We start from the raw sequence: 16,189 nt of genomic DNA on the forward strand, positions 1-16,189 counted from the left end.
TGCCTCTTTCAGTATTCTGGGGTATACCCCATCAGGCCCTGGGAACTTGTCTACCTTAATGTTTCTCAAGAGCCCCAATGCTCCTCCTTTTTGATCTCAACATGACTCAAACTATCTACACTTCCTTTCCCAGACTCATCATCCACCAAGTTCGTCTCTTTGGTGAATACTGATGCAAAGTACTCATTTAATACCTCACCCATTTCCTCTGATTTCACACATAAATTCCCTCCACTGTTCTTGAGTGGGCCAACCCTCTTGATCTTTATATATGTATAAAAAGCCTTGGGATTTTCCTTAATCCTACTGGCCAATGCTTTTTCATGACACCTTTTATAATTCCTTATTCCTTGCTAAAGTTAATTACTTTCCTTGTATTCTACACTTGCTTTGTGTGTTCCCAGCCTCCTAGCCTTGACAAATGCTTCCTTTTTCCTCTTTGACTAGGCTCACAATATCTCCTGTTATCCAAGGTTCTCAAAACTTACCACACTTATCCTTCGTCCTTACAGGAATATGTCAGTCCTGAATACCTATCAACTTACACTTGAAAGCCTCCCACATGCCAGATGTTGATTTGCCCTCAAACATCTGCCCCAATCTACATTCTTCAGTTCCTGCCTAATATTGCTGTAATTAGCCTTCCCCCAATTTAGCACATTAACTTGAGGACTACATTTATCTTTATCCATCAGTACCTTAAAGCTTACTAAATTGTGGTCACTTTTCCCAAACTGCTCCCCTACTGAAAAACTGGCTCATTCCCAACACCAGGTCCAGTATGGCCCCTTCCCTAGTTGGATTATCTACGTACTATTTCAAGAAGCCCTCCTGGATGCTTCTTACAAACTCTGCCCCTAGCACTAAGTGAGTCACAGTCAATATAAGGGAAGTTAAAATCTCCCACAACAACAACCTTGTTGCTTTTATACCTTCCCAAAATCTGCCAACATATCTATTCCTCTATCTTCCGCTGGCCGTTGGGCAGCCTATAGTAAATCCCACTGTGACTACACCTTTGAACTCTACCCATATTGCCTCACTGTATGAGCCCTCCGAAGTGTTCTCCTGCAGTACAGTTGTGATATTCTCCTTAACCAGTAGCGCAACTACCCTACCCCTTTTACATTCCCCTCTATCCTGCCTGAAACATCTGTATCGTGGGACGTTAAGCTGCCAATCCTGTCCTTCCTTTAACCAAGTCTCTGCAATAGCAACAACATCACAGTTCCAAGGCAGAAGCCAGGAATCCTGCAGTGAATGACTCACCACCTGACTCTCTCCAAACCCTGTTCACAATTTGCAGGACACAAATCAGGAATGTAATGATTTGCTTAGACAAGTGCAATACTCAAGATGGTCAACACTCAAGAAGGTCAACACTCAAGAAAGTCAAAACCATCCAAGACAAAGCAGCCCATTTGATGGCACTCAATCCACAAACACCCACTTCCTCCATGACCACAACTAGTGGCAGTAGTTTGTACAATGTACTAGATGCACTGCAGGAACTCACCAAGGCTCCTTAGACAGCAACTTCCAAACCCAAGACCACTACCATCTAGAAGGACAAGGGCAGCATATGCATGGCACCTGGAGGTTCCCCTTCAAGTGACAAACATCCTGACTTGGAAATATATTGTTGTTCCTTCACTTCACTGGGTCAAAATCTTGGAACTCCCTCACGAGTTGGTATGTATGTGGGCATACCAACACAACATGGACTGCAGCTATTCAAGAAGGCAGCTCATCGCCACCTTCTTGAGGACAACTAGGGATGGGCGATAAATGCTGGGCTAGCCAGCAACACCCATATCCCTCCCATGGATGAATTAAAAAATTATCCATATGCTATGCTATTAGTACCTTGGAATATCTATTGCTTGAGACAGAAAATTATTTTGAAAGTTGCTCATTCCAGCCTCCCTAATGGATGGTAAATCATGTACCTCAGGTGAGACATCTATGACTCCCTACTCTAGAACTCAGAAAAAATACAACACCTGCATAGATCCTTGGGAATACTGATGATGACTCATGTTTGCCAACCATGATGAATATTTCAAATACCAATGTTAAAATTCAAAGCTCAAGAACTAGGCATAAACCTCACCAATCAATTGTTTCTGAGAATTAAACTACTTGTAATGCACGTTTACAATTTTGGGTAGCAACAGGAAAGAACCATTTAATTATTCTCCATCAAGGCATATTCTTTAGTTTTCATTTTTCATTTCTGAAAACAATCTGTTTGAGCTGGCCCATTCATACTGGCATCTTGGGGGTGGAGGGGAGGGGTGGGGGTAGATGGCTTGAATTTTATACTATGAATATTTATCTCAATACTGCTTATACACAAAAAATTATATAGATGATTTGACCTGTAGTGCTTTTGGCTGGGAAACAGACAGTGTCACATGGCAGCAATTCTTAAAGGAAGACAAGTGCAAAATAGTGCAGTAGCTAGAAATCTGAAATAAAAACACAAGTTGCTGGAAATACTCAGCAGGTCAAGCAGCATCTCTGGAGGAGGAAACAAAGTTAACATTTTAGGTCAGTGGCCATTTGTCAGAACTTCTGTGAAGCACTTTGAACCATTCAGAGGTTATGAATGTAAATGCAAGATTTATGTTTTTTTCCTCCAGATGCTCATACAGACCGTGGAGTACATATAAAGAATTCCAATGTCCACATTGGTAAAATTTATTTCAGTCTACGCCAGCCATTCAAGCCGATGAGATCTCCTGATGGCGGGGGTACATTCAAAGGGAAACCCCATTGACTATGGTAGGACCAGAGGATCCCTCCACCGGCCATTTGCAGGCTGCCTTCACTGCCATGAAACACGCAGCAGGGAGATGCAGAAAATTTTGCCCTAGGGAACACAGTCACTCAATGTCCTACGAGCTGATGCCTCTTTCTCCCATGGGACAAGTAATGGGGTGCAAATCTGGTACTTAATTCAGTTGGTTGCTTGATTCAGGTGTATTTTGTACACTGCCTGATGTGGCAGATGTCCCTTTAAATAGATCGGAAAGGTGCAGTGGCACGAAAAGCTTCATTCGCAGTAATCTTCCTTTATATGCGAAGACAGCTCCCATTCTAGATTCTGGATGCAGATTATTCTTCAGCAAATGGTACAATTCTAAAATGGTCATTCGTCAAATGTGGCAGTTTTGAAAACAGCTCTCCTGTGAAGTGTTCGTGTTAAGTGTGGAAGTCTCCATCAATGTAAGTCCCAGGTATGTACGTGTGCTCACTAAAGGCTCAAGAACTTTTAATTCTTGACATTTTGAACTCTCAAAGGAACACCAAATCTGCCAGTCTGGACAGGTGATTTAAATAATCAGTAACCAAGATTGCTGGATGCAAACATTGACAAGGAAAAATTACAAAAAGGTAAAATCAACCATTGAGTTGATCAAAATGGAACGAAAATTGCAAACAAATTGAAACATTTTACTCTTAAATCTGATCCACTTGGAGCAAAGACGAACAAATTGTTGGAACCCATTTCTCCAAAGGCAATAATTCCAGTTTATATGGACAAGGTGCTCCACCCAAAGCTGCACTGTCCAGTGTGAAAAATTTTCAAGTTTTTCATTTGAAGTGAAGCTCATGCATGTTAGTACGGCCACATGTTGAGTTCTCAAATCATCCCTTGGGAAATTGGGCACCCCGCTACTCGACTGCACTAGTTCACCAGTGGGAGGGCCTCAGAAAACTCATCTTCATATAATCTTCTTATAATTTCTCATCCAGCCCTGCTACAGTATGATTCACAAGCTTTTAAGGATCTCTAGGTACACGATCTCTTTATTATACACTAATGTCTATAAGAGTGTCTATCCCTTTTGGTGCTCACCATTTAGCCATTTTGAGTTGTATTGAGCAGTGCGCAGAGGAGGAAGCCCTCCCAGGCTGCGGTAGATGGCAGGGTCTCTTCCTGGGAAATCCATGGCTGTGGCAGCATAGAGCTCTCCGGTAGATGTAATTAGAGCAGTGGAATTGTGCTGTGGATTATATGGACAGCGAGCCATGCCACTGATGCGATCATGGATTTCTGCCAAGTTGGTTAGCTGCAAAAAGTAAACAATCCAATAACAATTTAAGAATTACCACATCCAATACAATCAAAGTACACAATTTAATATTCTTCATCACAGCAAAACCACCCTGCGATGGATGTGTTCCAGAATGTCTGCGGGTGGATATTTTTAGCACTTCAAGCAGTAGCTTTATATGTACTATATAGGACAGGATTTTCCAGTCCCACCTTGGTGGGATTCAGCACAGCCAAATGTCCATTGACTTAAGAGTGGCTCCCGCCAGCAGACTTCTAGCCTTCAAGGATAGATTATGTTGATTATGTACAACTAGGTGTACATTACAGCAAACCTGAGACATATTGAAGCCCCACTTACAACAATGCCCACCTTTTTTTACAGGTTTAATTGCATTTCTCTTGTCACAATGTCCAGGTGTGTCAGCAATACAAAGGAAGGATACGTGGCTCAAACAACCATGTAAACAGTAAAATTTTAGAAGTTCATTGTTTTTTAACTGGTCGGCGCAACATCGTGGGCCGAAGGGCCTGTTCTGCACTGTAATGTTCTATGTTCTATCTCCTGAGGAACAATGCTTCGGAATACCATGGCTGCAATTCGGCTCCTCTGGACAAAGTTTCAGTAGGACAAGAGTTTCACTTAGCCCCCTTCTTCTGGCCTAACTCAAGCTGTTTTCCTAGGTCATCCCATATGCATGACAAGATACCAGCAGAATTCCTGATGCCAAGAGGGAGCCTGCCTGCGTGAAAGCAGATAGTTCTGGTGTCGTTGCAGTAGAGATTCCATTGGAGCAGCAAAAAACTACACTCTAAAGGAACAGAAGCTCACCAAAAGTCTTTGCCCAATGGGAGCATTCCCAGGAATGTGGGTCAGAAAGAAGGTGGGTCCTTTGGGGGTCTGTGACGTGTCTCCCCTCAGGGAAGAAGTGACCAGCAACAACTGTGAAATGAATAACCTGATGATGAACTGGTAGTAAACCCCATCGCTCAAATTTCTCTCATTCTCTGTCACAATTGTACCTGCTTTTGGACAGAATTACAGATAAGACTTACATCCATAGACAGCACTGGGGAAATCTGCCCTCTGCTATGCTAGGATGTCTTGAGGCCATACTCAGACAAAGGCTACCTTGATGTCAAGAGCAGTCACTCCCACATCACCACGACTGCAGCTCTTTCAACCAAGCATCAGCAGAGACTGTAATGAAGTCAGGAGCTGAGTGACCCTGGCAGAACCCAGGATGTGCATCAGTGAGCAGATTATGGCTCAGTAAATGCTTCTTGATAGCACGACAACTTCCATCATGTTACTGATGATCGAGGGTAGACTAATGGGGTAGCAATTGGTTGGATTGGATTTGTCTACTTTTTGTGAACAGGACAAGTGGGCAATCCTCCACGTGCCGGATAGCTGCCTGTGTTGTTACTGTACTGAAACTCTTTGGCTAGGGGAGAGGTCAGCTCTGCAGCACAAGCTTTCAGTATTATCACCAGAATGTTGTCAGGGACCCATAATAGCTTTTGCAGCATTGAGTGCTATCAGCCGTTTCTTGATGTCACATGGTGTGAACTGAATTGGCTGAAGAGTGACCTCAGCGGTGAAGAGGACCTCAAGAGGAGGCCGAGTTGGATTATCCAACTGGCAGTTCTGACTGAAGATGGCTGCAAATGCTTCAGTCTTGTAAAGACTCAAGCACATCTAGCTACAGAAGCTGGAAATTTCTCAGGCACATCCTCTCGATGTGAAAGCAGTGGAAGAAGATCCAAACCTGGACCCCACAAATGGAAATCAAAGGGGCAGTATGAAAGGGGTACATTCCCAGCGTAACTGGTTTCTGCCTCAAATTCATAGCCTTATCCAACAGACACCTTGCAATCTATCCTTTTCAGCTCTAAGGATTTTGGGGTAATTTTGTTTTCATTTTTCTACTTTGTATTTTGTGTATTTTATAAATATATATGTAAAACAGAATCAGACTGGAGCAATAAGCCTCTGCATCAAATGCTTCAGCCACTTGCTCTTGGATTACCACATTATCAGATACCGTTGATTGAATTACTGTCACCTATTTTTGTAAAAGTATCTTTTCAGCCTGTTAAAAATGGATAAACAATTAAAACTGAGTCAAAGTCTTTCAACATCAGCTATATTTTAAGGGAATTGCATGGAAATTGCAAAGGAAGTTACATGGTGTAATGACTGTAATTACCGTCCGATTAGTGCATATGGGGGTAAATGCATTTGTTCCACAGGTGAAGATCCTGTTGTTGTTGATAAGGAGAACCCGGATATAATTCTGACATTCTTCCTGCAATGGACATGGCAGTTTTAATACAAAATAAATCACCAGATCATGAGGTTTAGTTTGCATTGCATTCTTTCATTGTTGTAAAATAACAGGCCCCAATTGTCAGTATTGTACCATTTAATCAACTGTAAGAATTGCATCTCAGTTATTGGCACTGACTGAAGCATTAAGAATCTTAGTGTAGGTGGCACATTCACTGTAATTTTGATGTCATTCAACGAACACATCAGGTCCTATTGAATGTTCTGTGGGTGTTTTATGTAACTGAGGTGGATCGACAATAATCAGCACGCACTCCTAATACCCAAAAGGTAATTTGGTGCCATAATAAGGCTGACTCAATGTTGATCAAAGATGCAACCGATCAGGTTTTCACTCACATCCTTTTCCTGGGATAAGAGTAGCCCGTGAAACCCAGTCAAATGGTGGTGGTGCCCATGCCTTCCAGTTAAAAAAAGAATCTAGGCGATACTAAATTTAAATAAATGACTTATAAATATGCAGCTCAATACATGCAGGATCATAAACCTAGGTTCCCTGTGATAGTCCCAGCCTTTCAGTTATTCAATCTGAAACATTTCCTCCCACCATTCTCTCATTACAGATATTTTTTTCTAAATGAATGACATATTTATATTCACAATTATTAAAAAATTAATAGTCAGGATTAGGGAGAAGGCAGTAACAAAAACAAGTACCTTACTTTCTATGTCTATCTAACTAAGTAGGCTTAGATATTTAGCCAACAAGTGTTGAATACTCAAGTGATACTTACTTCAACTGATATCTGAAACCACTTGGCCAGATTTTAACCCAGTTCTCAACTCAACAAATTAAAAAACAATGCGGTATGCATACCTAGTAATGGGTACTGACTATTTTTTTAAAATTCTCAAATTCTAAATGTGTTATAAATGGTTGGTATTTATGGTAATTAAATATGGTGTGGGGTCTTTCTAAATGAGCCTTTGGTTTGAATTAAAAATTGTGTTGCTGAAAACATTTCACTGCTGGCAAGATACTAATGTGTGTGAGGGAGCAGCCAGAGCTCCCACTCACCTCACAGCACAGTATCTTGCATTATTCCCTGGAGAACAATTACCACCTACCTCAGTTTTGCCTTTACTGAAACAGCTTTTTTTTGCCATTTCATCTGAGAGCCATTCCACTCCCTGAAGAGAGGAGGAAAATATCACAAGGTTAGAGTGAAGGCTACATCCAATGCCATAACACGTTCCTCAGAACCTACGCTGAATGCATCCAGACCCATGATGAGCAGTTCCAATTATGAAATACCACATTGTCTTTGTGAAAATAATTCCACAGATTGAAGGTTCAGGTTTTCACACATTTACATAGAAAAATACTTCAAATTAATTGTTTCAATGGTGTGGTGGGGCAGGCTTCATTTATTAATATCAATAAACATGCATTTTCAACAGATGTTTTTTAATTCCTACACAGATGGTGTAGCTAAGTATTGCACAGGATGTCAAACATGAAGAGTTGAAATATATTCACTGCCAATACACGTAAACAAGTTTCTGTCCACACATATAACTCCATAGCTTTTCTATTATGAAACACTAACTATTAACATGTGCTAAAAGATGACAAAAATGTTATTTTTATAAAAAGTTCTTTTACTCTTCCTTTTAGGCCTTTGGGACTGTTCAGTATTCTCACAAAAAGTTGATAGTGAAAGTCTGATAGGCTGAAGAGTTCATCTATTGATAATAAACTCCAATTTGCCTTCAGATGGGAATGATCAAATACAAGTAACATTACAACCATTCAATTGTTGAGGGGTAGCTCCAGTGAAGTAGCTCTGGGAAGAGGATGGACAAACCCCACGGCGAGTAGCCCAGGATCAGTTGCATCAGGCATCTGCCAAGTTCCAGTAGTTTCCTATATGTTTTTGTAAGGCACGAAACCTCCGTTCACCTCTCACAAGGCAAATGTTAGCAAAGGAGCCTGGGACAAGAAACCACCCCCCGCATACATCAAAGATGCAGTTCCTTTGAGTCAGTCAGTACCGTACTGTATCAGCAGAACCAGTTGCATCAAGTGAGATGGGGTTCTCAAACTTTTTGTTTGAAGAATTTCTTTTCAAATAAATTAGTAATCATGAACCACCTATCTAAATTATAGACCATAAGATATACGAGCGGAAGTCGGCTATTTGGCCTATCAAGTCTGCTCCACCATTCGATGAAATAATGACTATTACTATATAATATCCATAATGCAAGAATGTTAGACTTGTAGAGTACATTTTAATGTTTTTAAGAAAGCCGGCATTCACTTCAAGCAATTTGAGGACTAATTCATTGATGTAGACAGAGATAAAACAGCCCAGACAAATCAGATAAAGGGCAAATGTAACTCCACTAACATTCTAGTGCACGTCAACTGAACTGTTTTCCATGTGGTTAAAGATTGCCTACTAATGGCAGATAAACCCAATCATAATCAATACAAACAGCCATTAGCTACATCACTAGCAACAGCAGTCTCATCCCATTTATTGTTTCACAGGCTCAAAACAGATTACGGTTTTAATTTTTAAAAGAACTTCCCATAAGCATAGAAAGTTCCTTCCCTCAATGAATGCCACACTCTTGGGAATATTTTACTGACCAGTGCAAACCCAATCCAGACTCTCACGTTATTTAATCATTTAATGGATTAGCATTATTGCAACATGGTGGAAAATTTAAGTAACTCAACCTGACAGCTTTTCCACACGATTACAATAATCAAACCAACAACAAGTCAATATAGACAGAAAATGCTGGAAATACTCAGCAGGATGGACAGCATTATAATGACACTCCAAATTGAATGTATTGAATATCACAGAAGCAACTGGCCTCCCACCTCTCCTCTCACCAAAGGCAGAAGCAAGACACATCATGGAAAGTCATTCAGGAACTTCAGGATGGACAGCTTGTCTCTATTTGTGTGGGTCCATTAATGACCAGTCACTTATACAAATTTTTTTCCCCTTGTCTGTTCTTCCTTCTCTTGCCCGCAAGGGAGATTATTTCATGGATCCCAGAAGGTCTGTTTGGGCCTGTTTGAAAACTACTGCTCTAAAAGGATAACGTTGAGGGAACCTAGTCAAGAAAACAGTCTAAATCCCAAAAGATAAGCATTTAAAATATTTGAAAGATTGGCCCCTGTAAGGGGCCGCAGAGTGTACGGACAGAGGTGGGCTAACATGCTTTCCAGAGATGCGCCAACCTTGTGTCCATCTTTCCTATGGTAACAAGATATCCTTCTGCTGACCCCACACAATCTGTTACAATCAGCTCTGGAAGGCATTAACTGGAAAGATCCTAATATAACCAATTTTCTGTGTTTTGAGTCATTTAATAACTTAATTCAAGAATAATATCTACAATATTAAAAACCTTAGCTTTTTACTGAGATGACCCAGGATTACACCAGAAAGATGTCAATACAAGTGATTTTGGCCTTAAATTTCTGAGGCTATTTCCCAGTTTCCCACTATAACTTCAGCAGATCAGTGAAATGAGATATAGAGTCAAACACAGATATTTATATCTTCTTCAGAGGTTATAGCAGAAGATGGTAACAATTGCTGCAGAAATCAAATTTAAACATTTCAGTGTCTTAAATACCTTCAAATTCAGGCATAGGGATAGTGATGCGTGGTTATGCCACACTTAATTAAACTGAAGCAGGAAGTGTACAACATTACGCTGCCTAATCATTTTAATTAGACCTAAAAGAAGGAACAATAATGGCCCAACAGGTCAGAGAGTTGCCCCCAGATTTTCAGATGCTAGCACTTGGGTCGCTGGTGCAGCAGACAGTAGGAGAGAGATTCTCTTCCATCAGAAAACTAGTAAACCCTCCAGATTAGTGCTGAGAAGACAGTAGCAGCAGGTGGCTGTGGCAGTCCATGCTACTAGCACCGAGGATCCAGATGCAGCATCACAAACCTAATACGAATGATTGCAATTGGTGAATGCATTCTCACATGCCATTGCCTACCAACTCATACACTGCAACACTATCACACCCTCTTTACCAACTGACGTTAACTACAACTCAAACCTCCCATTCATGTTTCACCCTATCTTCACACACTTAGCACTGCTACAATCCACACACTCACGTCCTATAGCTAACTATTCAACAATGGCAGGCACGTACATGGCTTCACACTCAGTGACACACTTTCCTCTCTTTGAAGGACAAGGTGGCCCAATATAGACAGCAGCAGCAAACCAGTTTGAAGGGGGATGAGGTAGATACAGCTGTCTGCACAAACCTCCAAAAAGGAGGCGGTGCTTAGAATAATTGCAACAGCCATCACTAAGGGCAACGGCGCTGCTGAAACCATCGAGCATGATGGAATTTCCTATCCAGATCATCTTTTCAAATCTTACATCGCCCTCATCCCACAATCCGTACAAACTGCTGACGATGTAACCATTCACGTTTTATTCCCCAACCCCAATCCTACTATTTCCAGATCCCCAAGCACTGCCACCTGGCCAGCTAGTGGTGTCTGAGGAAGTTAGGCCTCGAGTGGGGAGATCAGATATTCATTATAAAGCTTGAGCTACCACCTCAGACAGTGCCAATGCATGTACTTTAGAGGGTAGCTTTGAGGTGAGATTTACACATGGAGAGTTAACAGGCACAATTGGGCTGCAACCAGGTCAGCAAGGAAAGGACAGCTCCTGTGTCAGCTGCTCAGAGGGCAAGGCCACAAGGAAGGTACATTACAGAGGATTCAGATGAAGGCCTCACAGGGGAGACAAATAGAAAAAAAATTGGTGCTGATGCATACAGGTGTGTTGGTGCATTGGCAGAACTGCTACAGAGCCTGTTGTCACTGTCAAGGAACATGGAATAGTCCAACAGCAACTTGGCACAGAGCTTGGAGTCCATCCTTTCCACTGCAGAGGTGATGAGCAACATCTTAAGGCCATTCAGAGACCTAACCATGATGCAACATGGCTGATGTCTCAGCTTCCATTGCAACACAAACAGAAGTCACAACATCTGAATGCTGCAGTGGAAACTCAGATGAAAGTTATGAAATTTCTACTGACTGCCATGCAAGCTCAGACTGCTGCCACCATGGCTGTAGATACCAATGCACAAAAGGGTTTCAGAATTTCACAGCAGGGCAGCAATATGTCCTCCAACAGATTTCTAGGATAGGAATATGGAGGTGCCACCCCAGAAGGCTGGCAATGCCTCTGCGAAGCATCGATCTATTTTCCTGTCCTTGGAGTACAGGATTTGTGTTCCCACCATTGCCACTCTGCATGTCCTTGCTGTTGCTTCTCACCAGTAAAAAGTCTGACAACACCAGGTTTTAGTAAAACCTGGTGTTGTCAGACTTTTTACTGTGTTTACACCAGTCCAACGCCGGCATACCCACATCATGGCTTCTCACCCAGCCAGCCATGCCGAGGTGATGCAATCTGAAGTCAAGCATTCAAGGCCCAGAGTTTTTTGGAAAGTGCAGTTATAGGAACTATTAAGATCACCTCTTCTGATATGAGACAGCAAGCTATTCATTCTCCAGGTCAACACACAAATGGCCATCTTTTTTAAAATTCATTTATGGGATGTGAGTTTCACTGGCTAGGTCAGCATTTATTGCCCATCCCTTGTTGCCCTTCAGAAAGTGGTGGTGAGCTGCCTTCTTGAACTGCTGAGGTGTAGGTACACCCACAATGCTGTTAGGGAGGGATTTTGACTCAGCAAGAGTGAAGGTATGGCAATCTATTACCAAATCAGGATGGTGTAGTTTGGAGGGGAACTTCCAGATGGTGGTGCTCCCAGGTATCTGCTACCCTTGTCCTTCTAAATGGTTGTGGATTTGAAGGTGCTGACTATGGACCCTTGGTGAGTTCCTGCAGTGCATCTTGTAGACGGTACACTTGGTTGCTGCTGGTTGTCAGTAGTGGAAGGATTAAATATTTGTGGAAAGCTTAGCAATCAAGCTGGCTGCTTTGTCCTGGATGGTGCTGAGCTTCTTGAGTGTTTTTGGAGCTTGTGTATTTTTGGAGCTGCACCCAAGTGTAAGAATATTTCATTACACTCCTGACTTGTGCCAGATGGTGGACAGCCAATCTATTCGAAATGGTGGAGGTGGCCTGTTGCCCCAGTGAACTGAATCCCAGCAAGTCAGTACTCTTCAGGAGAGGAGGAAAAAACTCAACTTGGAGGAGTTCAGAGATGGATAATTGTATTTTTTATATACTTCTTTCACGATTATGGCTTTGAGTAGGAATAAGAAAGATATCAGTGCCAGGCAGTTCATCACTCACTTGTTGGTTACCATTAAAACAATCACAGTACAGTAAAGCCAGATACTACACATAAGTATCAAAATACTTGTTGGAAATGACACAGGGAGCTTTACAAAAAAATCCCAACCACAAGCCTATTTTTATGAACATATTTACCGAGGTGATAATGTATATGTTAACTTTAAAGCTTTTGTTTAACAGAAACATTATGAATCATCGTCTCGCTGGACTGGCTTTTGGACCCAACCTTGACAAGACTGATTTACTGCAGCTACTGTACACAGGGTCTTAAAAACTGGCAACTGGGCTCTACTGAATGAGGAGTGCATGCTGTACAAATGGAAATGGCAGCACTCCAGTGACTGCTGGAAGTGGCTACCCTGTGGACTCAGCAGCTGTTTGAATTACTGAATACATAAAAAGTAATTGGCATCAAGATTTGGCTTTCAATAACATGCTGACAATTCACTTCCAAATATGCAGCACCACAAAAATACAGCAATATTGTGAACATTGAAAATGATCATATAACTTCAAAGTCCTTATACCTTTCTGAGTCAAGTTGCTCTTTTGGACAAGATGCTATAAACTGTTATAATATGCCTTTAAAGGATAACAGCAATGCCATCACTAGAGGGGAAGTGTGTATCATGTGATCCAATCTTAGTTTCACTTTATCTTATAGCAGAACACAGCATATATAGCTCTGGTGATTTCTTTATACCTTCTGTCCATGTATAGGTGTTCTTAAGTGCCTCTTTTAAGTAAATCAACCAACATGGTTACAGAATCCCTTATGTGTGATTGGTGCCTTTGTATCATAATAGTGTTCAGGTCAAGCAGCAAGGCAGCGAGTTTAAGTACAGGTACAACACGGGGAACAGCTTTAGACCATGCTATATGGCATAGATAGCCATTGATGTTTTGATCAGGCCACAACGAGTTTGCAGCATCAGAGAAGGCTGTAATTGCAGTGTGGTAGCTGTACAGAAAACTTTGACGAAGACATTATGTAGACAGTGCTTAAGTGAAGAGCTGGTGAGCAGACAAATCTCTCATGATGAATGGGACAGCACCTCGAGAGGACCAGCACCATGTTAGATTAATTCAGAAAGCCGAATGACTGGGATGTGAGCCAAATCGATGTTGGGCAAGTCATAGCCAAACAAAAAGAAACAAAGTAAGTTTTCATAAATTCAGGTCACAGAAGATTACAATTATAACAAGTCGCTTCAGGAGTTGTTAAACAATAAACTAAATAAAACATGAGGAAAGATCAAAGGGAAATTGTCAAAAGATCCACAAAATTTCTCAATTTGAATTGGGGTGACCTACTGAATGAATTCAAAATGTTTAAACAGCATACAAAGCGATGGTTTTTTGACTCAGGTGTGTCCCAAGCAAGCAAGCAAGCCATAAAAATTCACCTAACAATTGGAAATGAAGCTCTAGAAAAGTTCAGCATGGCAGGATCAACAGCAGAAGAGCTAAAGGAACAATTTGGACGACGTTGAAAGACTAGTTCAGACTCAGGCTCAACTTTCGTATTCATTGACTTGCGTGCACATCATTACAACAGAAATCCAGAAACTAAAGACTACTTTGTCAGCAGTTGCAGGTAAAGCGTATGTACTGGGATTTTTTGATTTATTATTGTCACAAGTATTAGCATACAGTGAAAAGTATTGTTTCTTGCACGCCAGAGACCAGCCAGAGCATACCATTCATAGAGAAGGAAACAAGAGAATGCATCGTGTAGTGTTACATCATTGTTAGGGTGTAGAGAAAGACATAATTGTTGTGTAATAATTGGATCCACCCTTATGGAGGTATTCCAGAAAGATCTGCTTGGCAAGTCCAAAATATACAGCATTGAAGAACTAATCAAGGATGACACAAGTACAAAGTGATTCTTGCAGGTCAATACAGCTAAGAGATCCTAAATACCACTCCATTTTTTAAAAAAATCATCTTACAGGATGTGAGCATTGCTGGCTAGGCCAGCATTTATCGCCCATCCCTAATTGCCATTGAGAAGGTGGTGGTGAGCTGCCTTTTTGAATTGCTGTAACCCCTGAGGTGTAGATACACATATAGTGCTGTTGACTCACCTACTAGAGCACTTAAAACTAGCAAAGGACGGGAAAGACATGGTCTTTTATGTGCACCCAGGGAATTTGGTGCACATTTCCATCAATTCTGCGAAGAATCTGGCACGGTGGCACAGAGGTTGCCTCACAGCACCACGGATTCAAGGTCGCCTTGGGTAACTGTGGAGTTTGAACATTCTCCCCCTGCCTGTGTGGATTTCTTCTGGGTGCTCTGGTTTCCTCCCACAGTCCAATGATATGCAAGTTAGATGGTTTGACCATACTAAATTGCCCCTTAGTGTCCCAAGATATATAGGTTAGGGGGATTAGTGGGATAAATGCATGGGACTATGGGTATCGGGTAAATGGTGGGACTGGGTAAGATGCTCTATCAGAGAGCTGATGCAGACCCAATGGGCCGAATGGCCTCCTCCTACACTGTCAGGATTCTATGATTCTAAAGGGCATTTGCAGCATCAGTGCATCAGAGCATAGGCAGATGCAGCTACAAAGAACTTTACACTGATGCTAACAGATTGCTCACAATAGGTACCTTCAAGCAATAAGAATAACCATCCAATATCTCATCAGGAACATACACATGAGGTGACTGACAAACCAAAACATAACAATGATGTGCCTGACAAGATCAAGAACAGTGAACACAGCTTTCACAGCATCAACCTTGTGGAAAACATAAATGCCATCACACCATCCAAGGTGTTTGCCAAGATTCAAATTATCTATCCTAAGAAAGTTGGCAATTATTTGTTATTGGCCAAGATTGACACAGGGAAAGTGCCAACAATTGCAAATTTTAAAAGGCACATATCCACAGACATGGAATTCCATGGCAAAACCTACCAGTATGAAACATGCAGTGTACAACAGTTGTTCACTTATTCACTTATTTCATGTGTAGGGTCTGGATTCCTGGAGTGCCAGTACAATCAATCCTCCTGTGTGTCACATGTGCTTGACATTTTGGAGACTAAGGAGCCCAATGATTGTAGATCTACTTGCACTTGTGGCAATCCATGGAATCAGTCAAACCTCATATGGAAACAGCAGCCAAAAAAACTACCCTGGCTGCCTCATTTCAAAGTATCCAGAACGTTTCAACATAATTGGCAGTTCCAAAGGAGCTTCAGCATTAGAGCTGCAGGAAAATGCAAGTCTGTTAATTGATCTAGTTTATTTTGTGCAACTCAAAAGCCAGTAGCTAAAAGAAGAAATGGCAAAAGAATCCACACTATAGAAACTGTGGAAAACCATCATAGAAGGATAGCCTGATTCAATTCAGCATGTCCAGGAACATGAGATATTTCAGCATTATCGAGATGAATTAGGCATCTGCTGGGGAATTATTATTATGGCAGATAGATCTTCACACTGGAATCTTTGTGACCTGATGCTCTT

At 41.5% G+C, this 16,189-nt stretch overlaps 1 protein-coding gene across 1 annotated transcript in view; it reads right to left on the reverse strand.

The window, feature by feature from the left end:
• The window catches only part of sema5a (sema domain, seven thrombospondin repeats (type 1 and type 1-like), transmembrane domain (TM) and short cytoplasmic domain, (semaphorin) 5A), a 179,986-nt gene that overhangs the window by 78,117 nt on the left and 85,680 nt on the right, over window positions 1-16,189 (reverse strand). Inside the window, exons 5-7 of the mRNA XM_080208270.1 lie at window positions 7,485-7,547; window positions 6,277-6,375; window positions 3,866-4,079 (exon numbers count right to left, since the gene is read on the reverse strand). Coding sequence (XP_080064396.1) covers window positions 3,866-4,079; window positions 6,277-6,375; window positions 7,485-7,547 — 376 coding nt within the window. The remainder of the gene's footprint in view (window positions 1-3,865; window positions 4,080-6,276; window positions 6,376-7,484; window positions 7,548-16,189) is intronic.

This window comes from Carcharhinus amblyrhynchos, chromosome 2 (genome assembly GCF_965287045.1).
Source record: "Carcharhinus amblyrhynchos chromosome 2, sCarAmb.v2.hapA, whole genome shotgun sequence".
Taxonomy (NCBI): Eukaryota; Metazoa; Chordata; class Chondrichthyes; order Carcharhiniformes; family Carcharhinidae; genus Carcharhinus; species Carcharhinus amblyrhynchos.